We start from the raw sequence: 17,888 nt of genomic DNA, 5'->3' as shown, positions 1-17,888 counted from the left end.
ATGTCGTGGCAGGTCTTTCATGGAACCAGATATGGTTCTTGTATATCATTGTTCTAGAATAACTAATCTAGCACCTATATTTTTAATTCTAGCCCTTTATTTTTAGGTGTGTGTGCAAAACTAGGCTGTACAGTAGCCTTCAGGTAAGATTACTGTAATCAGGAGCAGAAATCTTCAGCTTAATTAATTAATCCTGATCATTTAAGCTGTATTTATTATTAATGTCACTGTCCTCGTGCACTGGGAATAAATATAAAGCTCAAATCTGCATTTTTTCCCTCTTCTTCTTCTGCTTCTTCTTCTTCTTCTTCACTGAGTAACCTCTGGGCGCGTAGCAACAGCAGAACCAATGAATCGCCTTGAAAATGGTTCCGCCTGAACGTGATGACGTCTCTCTCTCTCTCTCTCTCTCTCTCTCTCTCTCTCTCTCTCTGTGTGTGTGTGTGTGTGTGTGTGTGCGTGCACTGGCCGACTATTATGGGCTGCCTGGAATTCTGAAAGCGTCTCGACTAGAGCTGTTCGACTCCAGAGTCGACTCCGATTCTGATTCAGTGTTTCCAAGAACCGATTCCCAATTCGACACAGTCGTTTTTTTTCCCCTCGATTCCAGAGAATGAAATAAAAGCAACGTTTTTGAATATTTAAGGGTTGTTACTTTCCAGACAGCCTCTAATTCCACATAAAGTCTTTACACATTCCTCTAGAAATAACCTTTTTTTTCCCATTACAGACTTTTAGGGCACTTACTTTATATCCACTAGCTGAAAATTCATGATGTGCAACTGAATTTTGGTTAGTAATGTAATTTGTAAATATTAAAATCTCAAAAAAAAAGTCATGGGAGCAGGTACACTGGATTTCTGACTCGGGATTTGACATTTGATTGTTGACCAGCTGATGTTTTCAAGGCTCACAGATTGACAGGTCAAAGTTCACCCACATGAGCTCTGTATTAAATAAGCAAATTCCTTTTCGCATGTTCCCATGTCCTTTTTTGTTCAAGTGAATTGGTTTATTTGCGAAACAAATTTTAGGCTTGTGCTGCGCGGCGGTGCACCTCATAGCTCGATGCTTACTCGATGCTGAGCTCGGGGTTCTGTCTGTGCGGAGTTTCTCATGTTCTCCCTGTGTCTGTGTGGGTTTCCTCTGGGTTCTCTGGTTTCCTCTCACTTCCCACAAACATGCCAGTAGGTGGACTGGCTGAAATTAACTGCCTCTAGGTGTGAGTCAGTGTGTGAACTTATCCAGGGTCCACTGCAGCCCTGACCAGGACAACGCTGAAGAAAATTTTGAGGCGAAATCGATTAAGTATCCAGCAGTTCCTCTATTTTATTTATTTATTTATTTATTTACCAAGGTGAACATGGCATTAAATAAGCAAACTCCTTTCTCTTGGCATGTAAGTGCTTTAGACAGATTTTCTGTTTGCATTCATTCTGGCCACTTTTTTATGATGCTTTAACATTTACAGCATTGTTTTATTGCAGTTCATCCGTTCAGCTTCAGTAAGCGCTTCATCCTGCTCAGAATTTTGCGTATCCTGGGAACGCTGTGCGTGCGGCTGGAATACACTCTGGATGAGTTCACACACATATTCACACCTGGGGCCAGTTTAGCATCGCCAGTTCACCTGCTGGGAGGTAGGAGGAAACTGGAGAACCTTAAGGAAAGCACACCAAGGCAGTGGCAGGAGCAAGCACCAAAACTGCACACAGACAATCACCTGAGCTCAGGATGGAACCGAGGATCCTGGAGTTCAAGATGGAACCGAGGATCCTGGAGTTCAAGATGGAACCGAGGATCCTGGAGCTCAGGATGGAACCGAGGATCCTGGAGCTCAGGATGGAACCGAGGATCCTGGAGCTCAGGATGGAACCGAGGATCCTGGAGTTCAGGATGGAACCGAGGATCCTGGAGTTCAGGATGGAACTGAGGATCCTGGAGTTCAGGATGGAACCGATGATCCTGGAGCTCAGGATAGGACTTTTGAACCTTTGTAAGCGTAAATGAAAGCATATTTAATATTAATAATATTTATACATCTTCATGTTTTAAAGTGTCTGTCCTGTTTGTAAATATATAATGAGTAGTTGTCTTCCTGTAGGCTCAGGCCAAAGCTAAAGCGAGGTCCTATGAGTTCCGCGGTGAATCTTCACGCAGCATCCGCATTAACTACCCGAACCCTGAGCCTCTGGTGACGCCGAGGGCCAGAGAGGGGCTCCGCAGCGTCGTCCCAACCATCTTCCCTCCCAGCACGGTGAACCGGGGCGAAAGCGTCCGACCCGCCCACCAGGAACCAACCTGAGATCATCGTCCTCTTCTGGAGCTCAGGATGGAACCGAGGATCCTGGAGCTGTTAAATGTATTAATCTCCTACATTCTCCTCCTGGTTCTCCGGCTTCCTCACACTGCCAGGATTGGTGACACTAAGTTGGCCCTAGGTCTGAATGAGTGTGTAAATGAGTGTGTGTGTGTGTGTGTGTGTGTGTGTGTGTGTGGTGCACTGTGATGTTCTGGTGATGTCCCATCCTGGGTGTATCGATGTTTCACACCCAGTGTTCCCAGGATCCCAGGATAAAGAGGTTAATGAAGATGAATGAATGAATAAATAAATATATGTTAGTATTGACAGCATTGTTTATTGTGTGTGTGTATGTGTGCGTGTGTGTGTGTGTGTTGTGAACTTTATATTTAATAATCTATCAGCATAATTTCCAGCGTTCTCGTTCTCGTGTTACACCGTGTGCGCAAACACGCGCCGTCTGGAACCGATTCCAAAGCTTTGGAGTCGACTCTCGGTTCCCAATGCCTAGGCTCGGAGAATCGACTCTTTTGGGCATCGAGTCGCCAGAGGGAGAGAGAGAGAGAGTGAGAGAGAGAGAGAGAGAGAGAGCAGGCGGACTCGCCTGGCGCGGCTAAAGCTAACGGGGGAAAAACATGGAGCTGTCTGCTGTCGGAGAGAGAGTCTTCGCCGCCGAATCCATCATCAAACGGCGGATCAGAAGAGTGCGTGCTGCATTTTCCATTAAAATGTGCCATTGTTTAAAAACGATTTCCTGAATGCATGCGTGTGTGAACGTGTTATTGACATTACAGCCTCCACCAACACCACCACCACCACCACTGCTGCTGCTGCTGCAGGCTCGGAGCTAACCAAAAATAAATGTTTCTCTTTTCTTGCATGTGTGATGGCGCAGGGTCGGATGGAGTATCTGGTGAAATGGAAAGGTTGGTCACAGAAGTGAGTATTTAACCCCAGACATGGCGATCTCGGTGGCTTTTCTTTCAGATGATGTGTTAAAAGATGCCGACGATGGCTGGCTGTCAAACCAGAACCAGCTCGAGCGGCGCACATGCATGCAAACACACACACACACACACACACACACACACACACACACACACACACACATGCTGCAGCAGGCGAATTAAAACAACACATCCCCATGTTCCTCACAGGTACAGCACCTGGGAACCGGAAGAAAACATTCTGGACTCTCGGCTTTTTGCTGCTTTTGAGGAAAGGTAAACTGAGCCACAAGTAATGCAATGCTGTGGATTAAAATGCACAGTGTGTTTGGTCATGTGGTTCCACTTCATTGGTTCTCAAGTGGGCATGGTTGCTTTTTTTTTTGTCCAGGGAGCGTGAAAGAGAACTGTTCGGGCCCAAGAAGAGAGGACCGAAACTCAAGACCTTCCTGATGAAGGTACAGGAACCGAGCATGAAGCCAGAGTGTCTGCACATGAGCAGTACTTATCTTTATTACTGTAGATTATTATTGTAAAGAAATCACGAAGGTGTGAAGGCAGAAAAATAAAGGTGCAAGGAAAGGTTGCTGTAGAAGAACCATTAAAAAGCTCTTGATGTTATAATGAATTCATCATAAATATTTACATCTCATGGAAGGTTCTTCATGGCGCAGTCTCAGAAATATCTACTCTTCCTTCTTACAAGGGTCACATTTTGCACCTTTAGTGTGTAGATTTTACCTGAAACCCTTTACTTACACACTAAAGGAACAAAAGTACTGTTTGGTACCTTTATTTCTGAGAGCGTGAGAAATGCTTCTTCACTCCAGCATCGAGATGAACATCAACGCATATGTACACTCACATCTCAAAGCTCAAAGCTTCTGTGTGTGACTTTGGTTCAAGATTTCTACAGAGGTTCTGCTTGGAACCTTTTCTGAAATCAAGGCCCACACTTTCAGAAATAAAGGTACTTTTCCTTATCGTATTATGAAATCAGGTACCTTAAAATATTTTTAACTGTTTTTAATATTTTTGCAGTTAAAATACAGGTATAAAACATGTCTCTGTCATGGTACCGTCCCAGACGATAAGGAAAAGTACAGTTTGGTACCTTTATTTCTGAGAATGATGCGATAGAAGAACTGTTTCCTTAAAAAGATTTTTGATCTTTGATTCTTTAACCATTTTCTTTATGAAAATTATGTATTATTTCCCATCATAAGTGTTTAATTGATGGTTCTCTGTGATGAAAAATGATTCTCATTATGCACGCTCAGAAAAAAAGGGTACTAAACTGTACTTTCCCTTGTTACTGGAGTGGTACCATCAACTAGTACCTTTAGTGTGTATCTTTTACCTAGAAAGCTGCATGTAGTGTATCGTTAAAGCTTTTCTCTAAGGGACTTAAATCATTTTTAAAAGTGACTATAGCTACATTTCCAGGTGAAAGATATTAAAGGTACAAATGATAAAGGTACCACCACAGAGACAAGGAGAGGAACAGTTTAGTACCCTTTTTTTCTGAGATTGTGGTATCACCTTAGAGAACCTTTGTAAGCGTAAATGAAAGCATATTTAATATTAATAATATTTATACATCTTCATGTTTTAAAATGTCTGTCCTGTTTGTAAATATATAACGAGTAGTTGTCTTCCTGTAGGCTCAGGCCAAAGCTAAAGCGAGGTCCTATGAGTTCCGCGGTGAATCTTCACGCAGCATCCGCATTAACTACCCGAACCCTGAGCCTCTGGTGACGCCGAGGGCCAGAGAGGGGCTCCGCAGCGTCGTCCCAACCATCTTCCCTCCCAGCACGGTGAACCGGGGCGAAAGCGTCCGACCCGCCCACCAGGAACCGACCCGAGATCATCGTCCCCTTCTGTCACCGAGAGCCGAGTCAGACAGGATGGGCCACATCCCCAAAAAACGGGGGTCGCAAGCCCAAACTGTTCAGAGAGGGCTACTCAAGTGTCCTACACTCAGAAAAGAGCAAGATGGACGAGTCCATGTCGGGCATCCCGTCAAAAATGGCGCGTCTCGAACTGGGCGAGGACGACGAGGACGGTCTGAGTGAGAGGCCTCAAAAGCGACAGAACCCTCTCCTCTTTCCTCGTCGGACGATGGAATGGACCAAAACAAGTGACGACAGCAGGACTCGAGAGCACGCCACCAGTCATTTCCACCGCAAGTACCTTAAACACCTCAGACATCACGGAGCATTCAAACACGGAGACACGTCGGCCATTAAACATCATCCTCATCATCCTCATCATCATCATCCTCATCATCAGCATCATCATCACCATCATCATCATCACCAGCCTTCACTCATCGCCAAGATCCCCATGGCACGGATCCTCGGAGAACCAGAGGAGGAAGCGGAACAGGAGGAGGACGAGGACATGTGGAGACCCTGCTTCAGCAACGTGGAGAAGGTCACGATCACGGACGTGACGACAAACTTTTTAACTGTCACCATCAAAGAGAGCAACACAGACGAAGGTTTCTTTAAAGACAAGAGATGATTCGGTTCCTGTTACACACGGACCGATTATCAGATACACACTTCTCTGATTGTTTCGCAATATTCCACATGAGCAGTATTGTTATCATGGACACGTCAAAATATCGTCCCTTTGGAGAGCAGGATAAGGAGCGGAGAATAAATAAATCAATCAATTCTTTGTCCCAGACCATGAACTTCTGAAGACCAAGCTTGCTCCGACTGAGGAATATTCTCCTAGTAATGTAGTATCATTTGAAAATACTAATAATAATAATAATAATTGTAATAATGTTGTGAACAGTGATAATGTTATTGCAATGAACATTTAAAATAAAGATGTCAGATTTCTTTTAGGGTGAAGTGATAGAAGAACCATTTTTGATTCCCTGAAAACCTGCCTGATGGTTCTGGAGGCATCTCATTGGTTCCTCGATGAACTGAAGAATTCCCACCACACTGTACATTCTTATGGTAGGAAATGATTCATTAGTTCTTTCTGACGACAGCACAAAAGAATTTTTTTTAGGAAACCAAAAATGGTTCTTTTTGACTCTAAAAATGTCGGCCATCTTTGTTTTTAAAGCCTGTAGTCACAAGCGCTTAGTATTTGTTTCTGCTCCTTTCTCATCACCATACTGTATATGCTGTATATGAAGATATCAAGATATGAACATTTTATTCCATTTTCTGTGTTAAACACTGAACCGTGATGATGGACGTGATCGAGGAGAAGTTTGCATGCACTAGAAAAAGTTTCGGCTGTCAGCTGAATCCGTGTCCAGGATTATAGATGTGTGTATGTTTGGCTCCTGGAGCCCTTTTCTTGTAAAAAAAGACTAAATTTTTTAAAAATCACAAATCATATACTAAACTAAATATATATAACACTATTAATGTGTGTGTTTGGTGTCTTGGAAATTTATGAACACTGAGTTTTTTTTGTTTGTTTGTTTGTTTTTACTTTTCAGATTTGATCTTGATTTACTGACGTCTGATTGAATGTAACATTAATATCTTATTTATAGCTTAATGCTCAGTACATCCGGGTATTTACCTGCTAGACTCTTCTAATTCACTACTTCAGATTTAAAACAAAACTTCAGACTCTTTGAAATGGAACCAAGAGCTTTGAACCTGGTCGACTCGGGCTCTGTGACGTCACCGCGCCGCTCCTTTCTTCTTCTTCTTCTTCTTCTTCTTCTTCATTTATTTATTGATTGATTTATTTTTCTTTCTGCATGTGTTCAGGTTATCTAGCGCCTTTGTAACCTCCAGGATCGTTTGACAAAGTGTGTATCACTCAGTAACATCCATAAAAACCCTTTAAGAAGCAGGAAAAGAAGAAGATTAGTTTGTGAAGAGAAAAGTTCAGTAATTTTTTTTTGCGCAAATTAGAAGTGTATCAGTGTCCTCAAGCTGTAGAATGATGTTTAAATGATGTTTAAAATGATCTGTTTGCACATGTGTGTATCAGAGAGAGAGAGAGAGAGAGAAAGAGAGAGAGAGAGAGAGAGAGAAAGAGAGAGAGAATAAGAACCGATGCGCATTTTGCATTAGTGCGTAAAACAGCAGCTTATTTTACATCTGCGCAAATCTGGTCTAGTGTATAAAGTGTACAAGATGAACACTTAGTCGAAATGACGAAGGAGGATTTACTGCACTGTTTTTTGTTTTGTTTGTTTTGTTTTGTTTTGTTTTGTTTTGTTTGTTTGCTGTAAGCAGGCCTGTTAAATGCGCATTTTTCTGGAGAACTTGGATCATTTCTTTTTTAAAACCCACATAAGTTTGTGTGCACAACATGCAGATGAAAAACCCTGTGGCATTATTATAAACTCCTAATCCTTTTATTTTAAGGAAAAAAAAGAACACGTATATTAATATATTCCTATTTTTCTTAATATTCTGAGCCACTTTATTATTTTTTTATTTTTAATAAGCAGCCTGGAAATGATTGTGGAGTTTTTCCTCGCGTTATTTGTTTGAGTAACTTATTACCTGATCTCCCAGCAACTTGTATTTTTCTTCTTATCCTTCATATCATTGAATTTTAAATATCTCAGTCACAGGAGTAAAATTGCTGTAAAAGCAAATAAAGCAGCTGAAAAGCCAAAGTGCCACCATGAGATATAGAAGTGGTGATAAAAACCAGGCAGAACGCGGATGAAACTGTAGAGAAAAGTCCTGAAAAGACACTCAGCATTTCATTATTAAAGGAGAATAAAGAGAAATTTAAGATTTTTTAAAAAAGATTTTCAGTCGTCACGCGCATATCATCCATTTCCGGTAATTAAGCGCGTGATATTACATGGATTTCATATTAAAGACGAACTCATTAAATCTTTAAAGTGGATTATTAGACATTATTCGGGCTTGTAAGTATTTTGTGAAGAAGCCAGTGAGAACAGTGATGTTTAAAACACAGGTAAGTGTGAGTGAAGTGAAATAAGGAATAATAATAATAATAATAATAATAATAATAATAATAATAATAATAATAATATAGTTTTGTGTTTAGAGGTCTAGTGAACATCTTATCCTGAGGTTCATATATATATACTACTAACCCAAAATGGTCACACAGTGACGTCACTTTCTGGAGCTAAAGGAAAGCAGTTATTAGTCGAATGATGGCTTTATTCTGAGCAGAAAGAAAAAGACCCGAACAAAACTGCAAAGCTGATGTTTATTACAGGATAAGCCGAAAAAACGTTTTATTTTTGCATTAATCTCTAAATACATGCATCTACACAGGAATAAAAAACAAAAAAGCCTGGTGTTGAGATCATGTGCTGCTGGAGTGAATACTGCATCAGATGAGAGAGGAGATTTAAGCTAAACATCTGCACTTATTTCCTGTTTACTGCCTTCACTGTCAAAGCTCGGCGTCATCATCTTCATCATCATCTTCATCATCATCTTCATCTTCATCCTGCTGAGAGAAATGGAGATTCATCAGCCTAAAGAGTCTAACAGGAATATTTCCGAACAGAAAAACATCACTTCGGCATGAAGACTGAAGGATCAAGACTAAAGAAATGTCTGATAAGAAGCTCTGAAAGTTGCCATACAGCGCGATTCCCTTTACTGCTGTACAGGAATCTTCTTATGAGGAACCTGTGACCTGTGGAGAAAAAAAAAAAACTTCTCCGGAGTAAAGAAAAAGGAAAAGGTGTGTGCTGATCTGGAATCAGAGTTTAATTCTCATCTTAACTGTCCAAACAAATCCTTAGAATAAAACGGATCAAGACTTCTAACCTTAAAAAGCTAAGAATAAAGGAGGTGTGTGAAAGCATTCAGCTCTGAAACCACTTTTAAATGGTTCCTGAGGGTTCAGAAAGATTAAATGGTTCCTGAGGGTTCAGGGTTCAGAAAGATTAAATGGTTCCTGAGGGTTCAGAAAGATTAAATGGTTCCTGAGGGTTCAGGGTTCAGAAAGATTAAATGGTTCCTGAGAGTTCAGGGTTCAAGATTAAATGGTTCCTGAGAGTTCAGGGTTCAGAAAGATTAAATGGTTCCTGAGAGTTCAGGGTTCAGAAAGATTAAATGGTTCCTGAGGGTTCAGGGTTCAGAAAGATTAAATGGTTCCTGAGGGTTCAGAAAGATTAAATGGTTCCTGAGAGTTCAGGGTTCAGAAAGATTAAATGGTTCCTGAGGGTTCAGAAAGATTAAATGGTTCCTGAGGGTTCAGAAAGATTAAATGGTTCCTGAGAGTTCAGGGTTCAGAAAGATTAAATGGTTCCTGAGAGTTCAGGGTTCAGAAAGATTAAATGGTTCCTGAGGGTTCAGGGTTCAGAAAGATTAAATGGTTCCTGAGGGTTCAGGGTTCAGAAAGATTAAATGGTTCCTGAGAGTTCAGGGTTCAGAAAGATTAAATGGTTCCTGAGGGTTCAGGGTTCAGAATGATTAAATGGTTCCTGAGGGTTCAGAAAGATTAAATGGTTCCTGAGGGTTCAGAAAGATTAAATGGTTCCTGAGAGTTCAGGGTTCAGAAAGATTAAATGGTTCCTGAGAGTTCAGGGTTCAGAAAGATTAAATGGTTCCTGAGGGTTCAGGGTTCAGAAAGATTAAATGGTTCCTGAGGGTTCAGGGTTCAGAAAGATTAAATGGTTCCTGAGAGTTCAGGGTTCAGAAAGATTAAATGGTTCCTGAGGGTTCAGGGTTCAGAATGATTAAATGGTTCCTGAGGGTTAAGAGCAGCGATAGGGGGCAGCAGTGAGACGCGCACGCGCTCAGCTCAATTAACACAATTAACTCTGAAGCTGCATTTAATACAGAGATGGTATCCTTTTATTTTAATTTAATTTAAATCATAGAATTAATCAGTGTACAGAGTATAGAACTATATATCTCCAGAAATAATGACGCATCTGATTGTTCTGTTTGTTTGGATTCTGTAGATTAATATGTAGATTAGAATTTAATATGAAATATGAAAACTTTATAAAGTGCTTCTTTATTTATTTGAAAGTATTAAGGAAATAATAGATTTCTTTAGACGATGTGTGAATTCTTGGATATTTTAGTTTAACTTCTATGATCAGTGTATTATTTTTCTCACACACACTAAACCCTTTTTCTGTCCCTGATTAACTCAAACCCAGATCTGCTCTTTATGCTCTTCTTTCTTTTCCTTTTGGAAACTTCTTGTGCACTTGGCTTTTACGACTATTGGCTTATACTACAAAAATGGGGCGTGGCTAACTTAATTTGCGGCAATAAAACTGTCGTACTTCACGCTTAAGATTTATTTCAAGAATTAACTCCTATTTCCTGTTAAGAATTTCCTCGGAAAATTGTTATAGCTCTTGTTCCAGGCTCAGAAACAGCACCGCTTAATTTCCACATTTCTACGTTGAACCTGAATTCCAGAACTCTGGGTGAAACTTCTAGAACTCTAGAGCAACTCGGAATCATTCAAGTTTTAATTCTAGAATTCGCAGCTAAGCCAAAAATCTAGAATTCCCGTTTGAAGCTGAGTTCCAGAACTCTCACCTGAACCTGAATCGGGTCCGTGTCATGTGATGGGATGCCAGAAATCTGAAATTCTCCAATAATCTCAAATCTCATGGGAACCTGAATTATAGAACTGTGTGTTAAAATGTTAGACGCCTCAGGACAATCTGAATTCAGGTGATGGTGACCCACTGATTTCTACAAATTTATACGAATTAAGTCATGAAATGTTACGAGCGTTCAGCTACCTCTCAGTCTAACATGGACGCTTGTGGGCGTGGCCTTTGTAACGTCTTTAAGCGTATACACATTTAATGGCAGGACGTATATATCAGGAAAAGATAAAACCACGGTTATAAGTTTTTTTTCTCATTTTTGCAGGAACTCATTGCATTTAGAAAATAAAGTTGTGAGCGGGGAACTGAAGAAACGTCGGACCGCACGTGCCACAGGATTGATCCGAGGAATCATTCCAGATGTTCGTTTGGATTTGTCGCTTCTTTACAGCGTCATACCTAAACTGTGAGAAAATCTCAAGTGAAATGTCGAGCGCGTACGTAGAACACGAACGATCGCTTTGTTGCTTTGTTGTGCGTTGGTGTGAATGTTGCAGTCCTGAGATCATGTTAATGTTAGACATTGTTGTTGTTGTTGTTGTTATTGTTGTCGTTGTTGTTGTTATACCTACATGGAGATGTCGGACGGTTAGATGGGGTAACCATAGTTACGGTTACAGCGAGGAGCGCAATGAGGATTCATCCAGTTTTCAAGATTTGTCTCACGAGCTCTCAGCTCCAACTGCTGCAAATACAACATGTGTTCCTACAGAGAGAGAGAGAGAGAGAGAGAGAGAGAGAGAGAGAGAGAGAGAGAGAGAAAGAAAAATAATAAAAAAAATAATATGGATTTTAACTTATTTATATACAAACTACCACATTTGGTTATGTTTTTTTACAGCATTGCTTTGTTATTATGGAATAAATGAATATGGGATCTAAAGTAGTTATGTGAAATAAAGTGTCTCACAGTGCTCGTGTGTGTGTGTGTGTGTGTGTGTGTAGCTTGGCTCTCGTACCCTCATCGGCTCGTCAGGATAACCCGGCTTCTGTCTCTTACTGCGGAGAAGTTGCTTTGCGAAGCTTTCCTTCACCACAGGATTCGCTTCTGTGGGAAGTGAGACGTTTTACACGTCACTGATTTAAACTGAGTTAAATGTGATTATTGTTAACTGTGGAATGTTGTGTAGAGAATAATAACACATTCTGAATGATTATCACTAACTAACTCCACGTTGTGGTATTCATTCCGTCCACTAGGTGGCAGTGTAAAGCTAAACCAAACCAGTAACAATTCATTAAATAACTCAGAGATTTATTTATATAGCACAGATATAGCAACATGTCCGTGTCTAGCTACAGTCCTGTGCAGAAGTCTTGGTACCCTATTTGTTTTTTTAGCACAAACTTTGTTATAGATGTTTATTTTCTGACTTCTACATTATTGATTCAGTACAAAAACATTTAGATTCCAAACATTAGTTTTCCAGAAACAAAATGAAATGTTACAGAAAAATGTTTGTATGTCAGTAAAGAAAGCAGCAGATTCCATAAGAGACACTTTTCAGATAAAAACATAATGAAGGCTGCTGGGTTTCGCTGCAGAAATAAGAAGCGAGTCGACAGTCAAAGTCTCCAGAAGAACTGTGGCTGCTTCTGCAAGATGCTCAGTAACACTTCCAGCTCATTTCCTTATAAAACTGCACACACTGCACCTCAGATACTGCTTTATTTATTTAAAGTGAAGGATCGTCACATTAAATATCGACTTTGTTTCATTTATTACTGTTTACTGCTCTTTATAGGATTTTTTTAATGTAGAAACATTTAATTTCATTATTTCTGAAGGCATCTTTACTCTACAGCATTTCTTTGCACATGCCTAAGACTTTTGCACAGAGCTGTATAAGCAGTTGCTTATGGCCTCCAGCCACCAGGGGGCTCTGTAAGAATGCATGATTTTTACGTCTCAGCTAGGATGTCGCTTAGGGTCTGCAAATTTTCAGAAACTGCCCTGATGAGCTGATTGGCTGATTGGAAATTTTGAAAAATATAACAAGCTGAATATTGTGCATCAGAGATCAAAATGTCAAAACAAGTGTGGAGAAAACTTAACACGTTGCATTAGATGTTAACTCTGGAGCTTTTTCTTTGTGTTTTGCGAAGATCAGATGAATATTCATGTTAAAATGAATGAATATTTAATGCGTGTGAGTGACTTCATCCCATCACAGAGCAGGTTAACAGTGCTGGTGAATGTCTACATTGATTAAGTCCATTAAAAAATGTTAGTCAGTTAGTTAGTTAGTTAGTTAGTCAGTTAGTTAGTTAGTTATCAAAGTTGTAAAATGAGGGGAAATTGATTTGTTATTAACAAGAAGTGATTTTTCAATTTGGTTAATTAAGGTAAGATGATGTTAGCTGGCATTAAGAAATCTAGCTATTTACCTCCCTTCATAAACTCAGCTACCTTTGTGAGTGTGTGTGTGTGTGTGTGTGTGTGTGTGAGAGAGAGAGAGAGAGAGAGAGAGAGCTTGTATTGGACTAGCATACCTAGCTAGTACATCACTTAACATATTTAACTAATACTAGTGGAAATGATTGATTATCGTGCTGATCTTTCAAAACTGTACCGTCTACAGATTTAATTATTTGCTAAATATGAATTATTTTCTGGGTTTATCTTAAGAAAAAAAAAGATCTACAGGGATGTGAAAGGAATTCTCAAATGTCTTCAACATCATTTTGTTTAGATCAACTACACTTGTTTATTTTGATTTTTTTGTTCATTTTTTTTAACAGATTACTTTCTTATTACATGTTTTACACGTTTCATCAGTTCAGTGTGTAAAACATGATGCATTTAGTCAGGTATGGCTAAAATAAACTAAACCTAGTCTATTCATATTTATTTCTAACTGAATATAAATGAATGTAAATTTATTTCGGACTCTCCCCCCATCTCTGTTTCTCTCTCTCTCTCTCTCTCTCTCTCTCTCTCTCTGAACACAAAGTGCTCATTCATCCCGTCTCGTCCCCTGGGAGCCCCTCGTGACCCGCCGCTCGAACCTGGAGGCTCTGTACAGGCAAAACAGCCACGTAGCAAACACTTCACACCTTCACATGACCTGCACACACACCATTTTCTGTGTCGTATTCACAGATTTAAAAATATATATATATTTAATTAATAAACTAGAAACAATATTTCCACTATCGTAATCCTCTCTGTGAGCTTCGAAACAAATTCAGAACATCCAGTTTGTCAGTATATTATATTCATTCTGATATTAGGAATAAACATTGAAATGGATTTTTTTATTTTGATATTATTTTTCAGATTAGATTAGCATTAAAATGCATAGAAATCCAATCTGAAAAATATCCAGATTAGAAACGAAACGAGAGCATGCATGCTAGGTTAATGAAGCGTCTTTACTTTATCTGAGAACTTATACACAGGAAAGGAACTTATTGATAATGTTATTAAATAAAAATAAATTAATAAACTGATTTTCAGAAACAAATGCATGCCATTTAAATGATTTGTAAAAATACTTCATACTTATTTAAACACAGATTAGAAAGTTTATGTTAAAAATTGTATTGAGAGAATTTGTTTTTATAAAAGATCATTTGCATCCTCATTATTGACAGTTCTGAGTTCATTTGATTTTTATTAAATATTTTATTCATATACAGTAAAAAAAAAATCCCAAAGCTTTCAGGCAGTCATCTTTCAGTGATCTTGAAAAATCCATACAACACAAAACCTTGAACGTTTGCTGCTTGTTCTTAAGAGTTATTGCTCCTGACTTTTACAGCTACAACATTTATGAAATTAAAACACATTACAGTGTATTTAACATAAATATAAGAGTTGAATAAATCCACAAACCTGTGCAGAAGGTCAGTAAGACCAGGCAGAGGAGAAAAGCGAGCGTCTTCATGGTCAGCTCCTGTTTCAGCTCTGCTCACAAACTGATGGATTTCTTTCTTTCTTTCCTTCTTTCTTTTTTTTAGGGGAGGAAACCAGATGTGCAGCTAAGTCACATGTCCAAATATTATAATATTTACACCACAGAGCTGTTGAATTCTGGATTCTGATTGGTCAGAAGGTGTTGATTAATTCTCTAAAACAGCAGCTCAGACAGTAGCGCAGGTTTATATTAATGCAAATCTAATACGTTATCGTTTCTATAGCAACAGCTCATTCACACGGACTTGTACAGCGGACGCTCCATTGATAATGAACAGATTTTTAAAAAATGTGTGTATGGTGAAGTTTTCTGTATAAGGATATTTATTTATTTAACATTTATGGAAGGAGTCTCCAGTGTCAGTGCTTTGTCAGAGGTAAAGCTGTGACTTTACATTTTCTGACGACTTTGACGTTGTTCTTTGTCTTATTAACTTCAAGAGAGAGAGAGAGAGAGAGAGAGAGAGAAGAGAGGCTGGTGAGGGAACGACTGTTTATAGCTGCTATAACATAAGTGATAGCAGGAACTAACCTGCTTCTGGGATGTTCACAACATTAATGTAACTATAAATGGTTAAAAATTACAATGTGTTGTTCTTTAACAAATAACAGTTTGTAAGTGTTGATAAATTTCTGTGGTATAAAAGGAATAAAATACTTGGCTACAACTCCAGGATGGGAGAAGTGACTCCGCTACACAATCCTGTCGTTGATTATTTTCCTGTAACAAAATGAAAAATAACGTTGAACGTTCAATCATAAAATATCTAAAAACAAATAGCTAATACTTGGCTAATGAGGCTTATTCCAATAAGCATACGCTTAGGTTTTAATCATAAGAACTAAATTTTATGTTTGGTTTATTGAGTCTGAAAATAAATCAAATGCTAACATTTAATTGTTCGATCTCCAAGCACATGAGTAGCTATGCTAATGAAGTAAAAATGCTACTGCTAGCTGTGTTCCCATTTAGCTAACATTAGAAAGTAGCATAACATAGTCATCATCTCCTAATGTTAGTAATACCAGCTAGATTTATGAGTTTATTCATAAATACTACATTTAAAAAAGAGGCTAAAAGCAAGAAGGACGTTTTTTCCCCTCGAATATATTAGCAGCTATGAATGATTAGCAGCCTAGTTTACAAGCTAGCTAGATGATAGCTAATAGGCAGATTTAAAGTCTTAGTCTTAGTCTTAGTCTTAGTCTTATGTCTTAGAATTAGAAAGATACAAAAGTCAGTTTTTTTTCCCAAACTGATTAAATTAAGCTGATCAGGTAACAGAATAAAAATAAAAATAAAAATGGTAATGCTAGCACAAGATTCCAGATAACGTTTGCTAACTAGCAGCTAGATTTAATATAGCAATATAGCATCTGTACTTTTGGTGGTTAATTAATAAGAGTAATAATAAAACAATATAATTACAGATGATTTATATTTATATGAATATTTATAATTATATTAAATCAAGCTTGCGTTTGTAATAGTGGCGTGTCTTATTTAAATGTGTCCACTAGATGGCAGACGTGAGACACACTTACTTTCCATACACACACACACACACACACACAGCACATGCATACAATATATAGTATATATATATATATATATATATATATATATATATATATATATATATATATATATATATATACACACACACACACACACACATAAATGTTTAAGCCTTGTGGCTCTTGATGAGCTGCATCAGGTGCAGCAGAAAACCAAATAATCAGTAATCTTTTAAGAAAATAATCCCAGAAGATATTTTTGGAACATTTTGTACACCCAGACATTTTGAATTTTATATCAAACATCTGAATCATTATCATGATTTTATCTTTGCACACAAGAAGACTATAGAAGTGAATTTCCCTGTTTCTAGCTTTTCCCCCCAAACAGTAAACCAGCGAATGGAGGCACAGGAGCTCTCAGGAGAGCATCTGTTTCATTCTCGCTCATTTTCTCACCAATCGTTTGTTCTTAAGACCATGAAAAGCTTCATATTTTGTCATTATGCATTTTTATACATTTAAATTTATAAATGCTGTAAGTGTAATGTAATGGGTATCTGTGATTGAGTGAATGAGGTGTGTGTGTGTGTGTGTGTGTGTGTGTGTGTGTGAGATACAGTCTTTCTCACACACCGCAGTGACCACTACTGATCATTTCTCTATGCAAATCCTGTTGGTCGGATGAGGGTTAGACCTCCACCGCTGGCCTTCACACCTTCACACCTCTGTGACCTCAAACTTATTATTATTATTATTATTATTATTATTATTATTATTATTAGCAGTAGTAGTAGTAGTAACTTCAAACATATTATTATTATTATTATTATTATTATTGTTATTATTATTATTAGCAGTAGTAGTAGCAGTAACTTCAAACATATATTATTATTATTATTATTATTATTGTTATTATTATTATTATTATTAACAGTAGTAGTAACTTCAAACATATATTATTATTATTATTATTATTATTATTATTATTATTAGCAGTAGTAGTAGTAGTAGTAACTTCAAAAATATTATATTATTATTATTATTATTATTATTATTATTATGTTGGCAGTCATTTTAAAATCCAGGCCAGTTCCTTAACTCTTAAAAAGGTCACTATAATTAATTTCAGTGTCAGTTTTCTTTTTATTATCTATTTCATATTGCATTTTTTTCTTTTAATTATATAATACAAAACTGAAACGTGAAATCTGGATAATAATAATAATAATAATAATAATAATAATAATAAATTATGAATATGTTGCAATTAAGAGATATTGGAATAAACCTGTGCATCCATGATGTGCAGTTTAACAGCATGTTTGTTTGTTTGTTTGTTTGTTTGTTGTCTCTGTGATGCAGAATTGACCAACACACCCGCAGTAGCTGCTCTCCCGGATCATATTTAAACACTGTGCTTTGTTAAAGTGTTTATTTGCTATAAAGGCCAGTATAACAGTCGTCACGATATATCGATTTAACTGATACAGATTGATGAACACGATATAATCGTTATTCCTGTCTTTAACTGGGTTCGTTTATACTCTGGCATGCAAAACAACAACAACAACAACAACAACAACAACAACAAAATCCTATATAATTCATTTTCTTTTTCACCTG

The 17,888-nt window shown here is 38.0% G+C and overlaps 2 protein-coding genes across 3 annotated transcripts; one reads left to right on the top strand and one right to left on the bottom strand.

The window, feature by feature from the left end:
* Positions 1-2,846: 2,846 nt before the first annotated feature.
* On the top strand, positions 2,847-6,646 carry cbx8b (chromobox homolog 8b). The gene is given in 6 exon segments (XM_026909699.3): positions 2,847-3,006; positions 3,198-3,241; positions 3,460-3,525; positions 3,641-3,707; positions 4,914-5,180; positions 5,182-6,646. Coding segments are annotated over 6 exon segments (1,107 nt in total). The 5' UTR covers positions 2,847-2,937; the 3' UTR covers positions 5,776-6,646.
* Positions 6,647-8,420: 1,774 nt separating this feature from the next.
* On the bottom strand, positions 8,421-14,801 carry c2h17orf67 (chromosome 2 C17orf67 homolog). Of its 2 annotated transcripts, none has more exons than XM_026909709.3 (4): positions 14,664-14,801; positions 11,785-11,873; positions 11,398-11,531; positions 8,421-8,688 (listed from the first exon to the last, which is right to left on the bottom strand). In XM_026909709.3, the coding sequence occupies exons 1-3, from the start codon at positions 14,713-14,715 to the stop codon at positions 11,415-11,417; spliced, it is 258 nt and encodes an 85-aa protein (XP_026765510.2). In that variant the 5' UTR covers positions 14,716-14,801; the 3' UTR covers positions 8,421-8,688; positions 11,398-11,414. The 2 variants fall into 2 exon arrangements, with proteins under 2 accessions (XP_026765510.2, XP_026765511.2); XM_026909710.3 differs by having other exon boundaries at positions 8,421-8,685.
* Between the last annotated feature and the right edge of the window lie 3,087 nt (positions 14,802-17,888).

The sequence above is a fragment of the Pangasianodon hypophthalmus genome, chromosome 2 (genome assembly GCF_027358585.1).
Source record: "Pangasianodon hypophthalmus isolate fPanHyp1 chromosome 2, fPanHyp1.pri, whole genome shotgun sequence".
NCBI lineage: Eukaryota > Metazoa > Chordata > Actinopteri > Siluriformes > Pangasiidae > Pangasianodon > Pangasianodon hypophthalmus.
Note: the sequence above shows the minus strand (reverse complement) of the source record. Positions and strands in the feature narration are given on the sequence as shown.

Bases quoted from the DNA above. Each gene is read 5' to 3' on its own strand.
- c2h17orf67 (XM_026909709.3), bottom strand. From the start codon at position 14,715: ATGAAGACGCTCGCTTTTCTCCTCTGCCTGGTCTTACTGACCTTCTGC. The intron at 11,874-14,663 runs GTTTGTGGATTT...CACTTCCCACAG, and splicing joins CTTACTGACCTTCTGCACAG to AAGCGAATCCTGTGGTGAAG. The intron at 11,532-11,784 runs GTACGAGAGCCA...CTCTCTCTGTAG, and splicing joins ATCCTGACGAGCCGATGAGG to GAACACATGTTGTATTTGCA.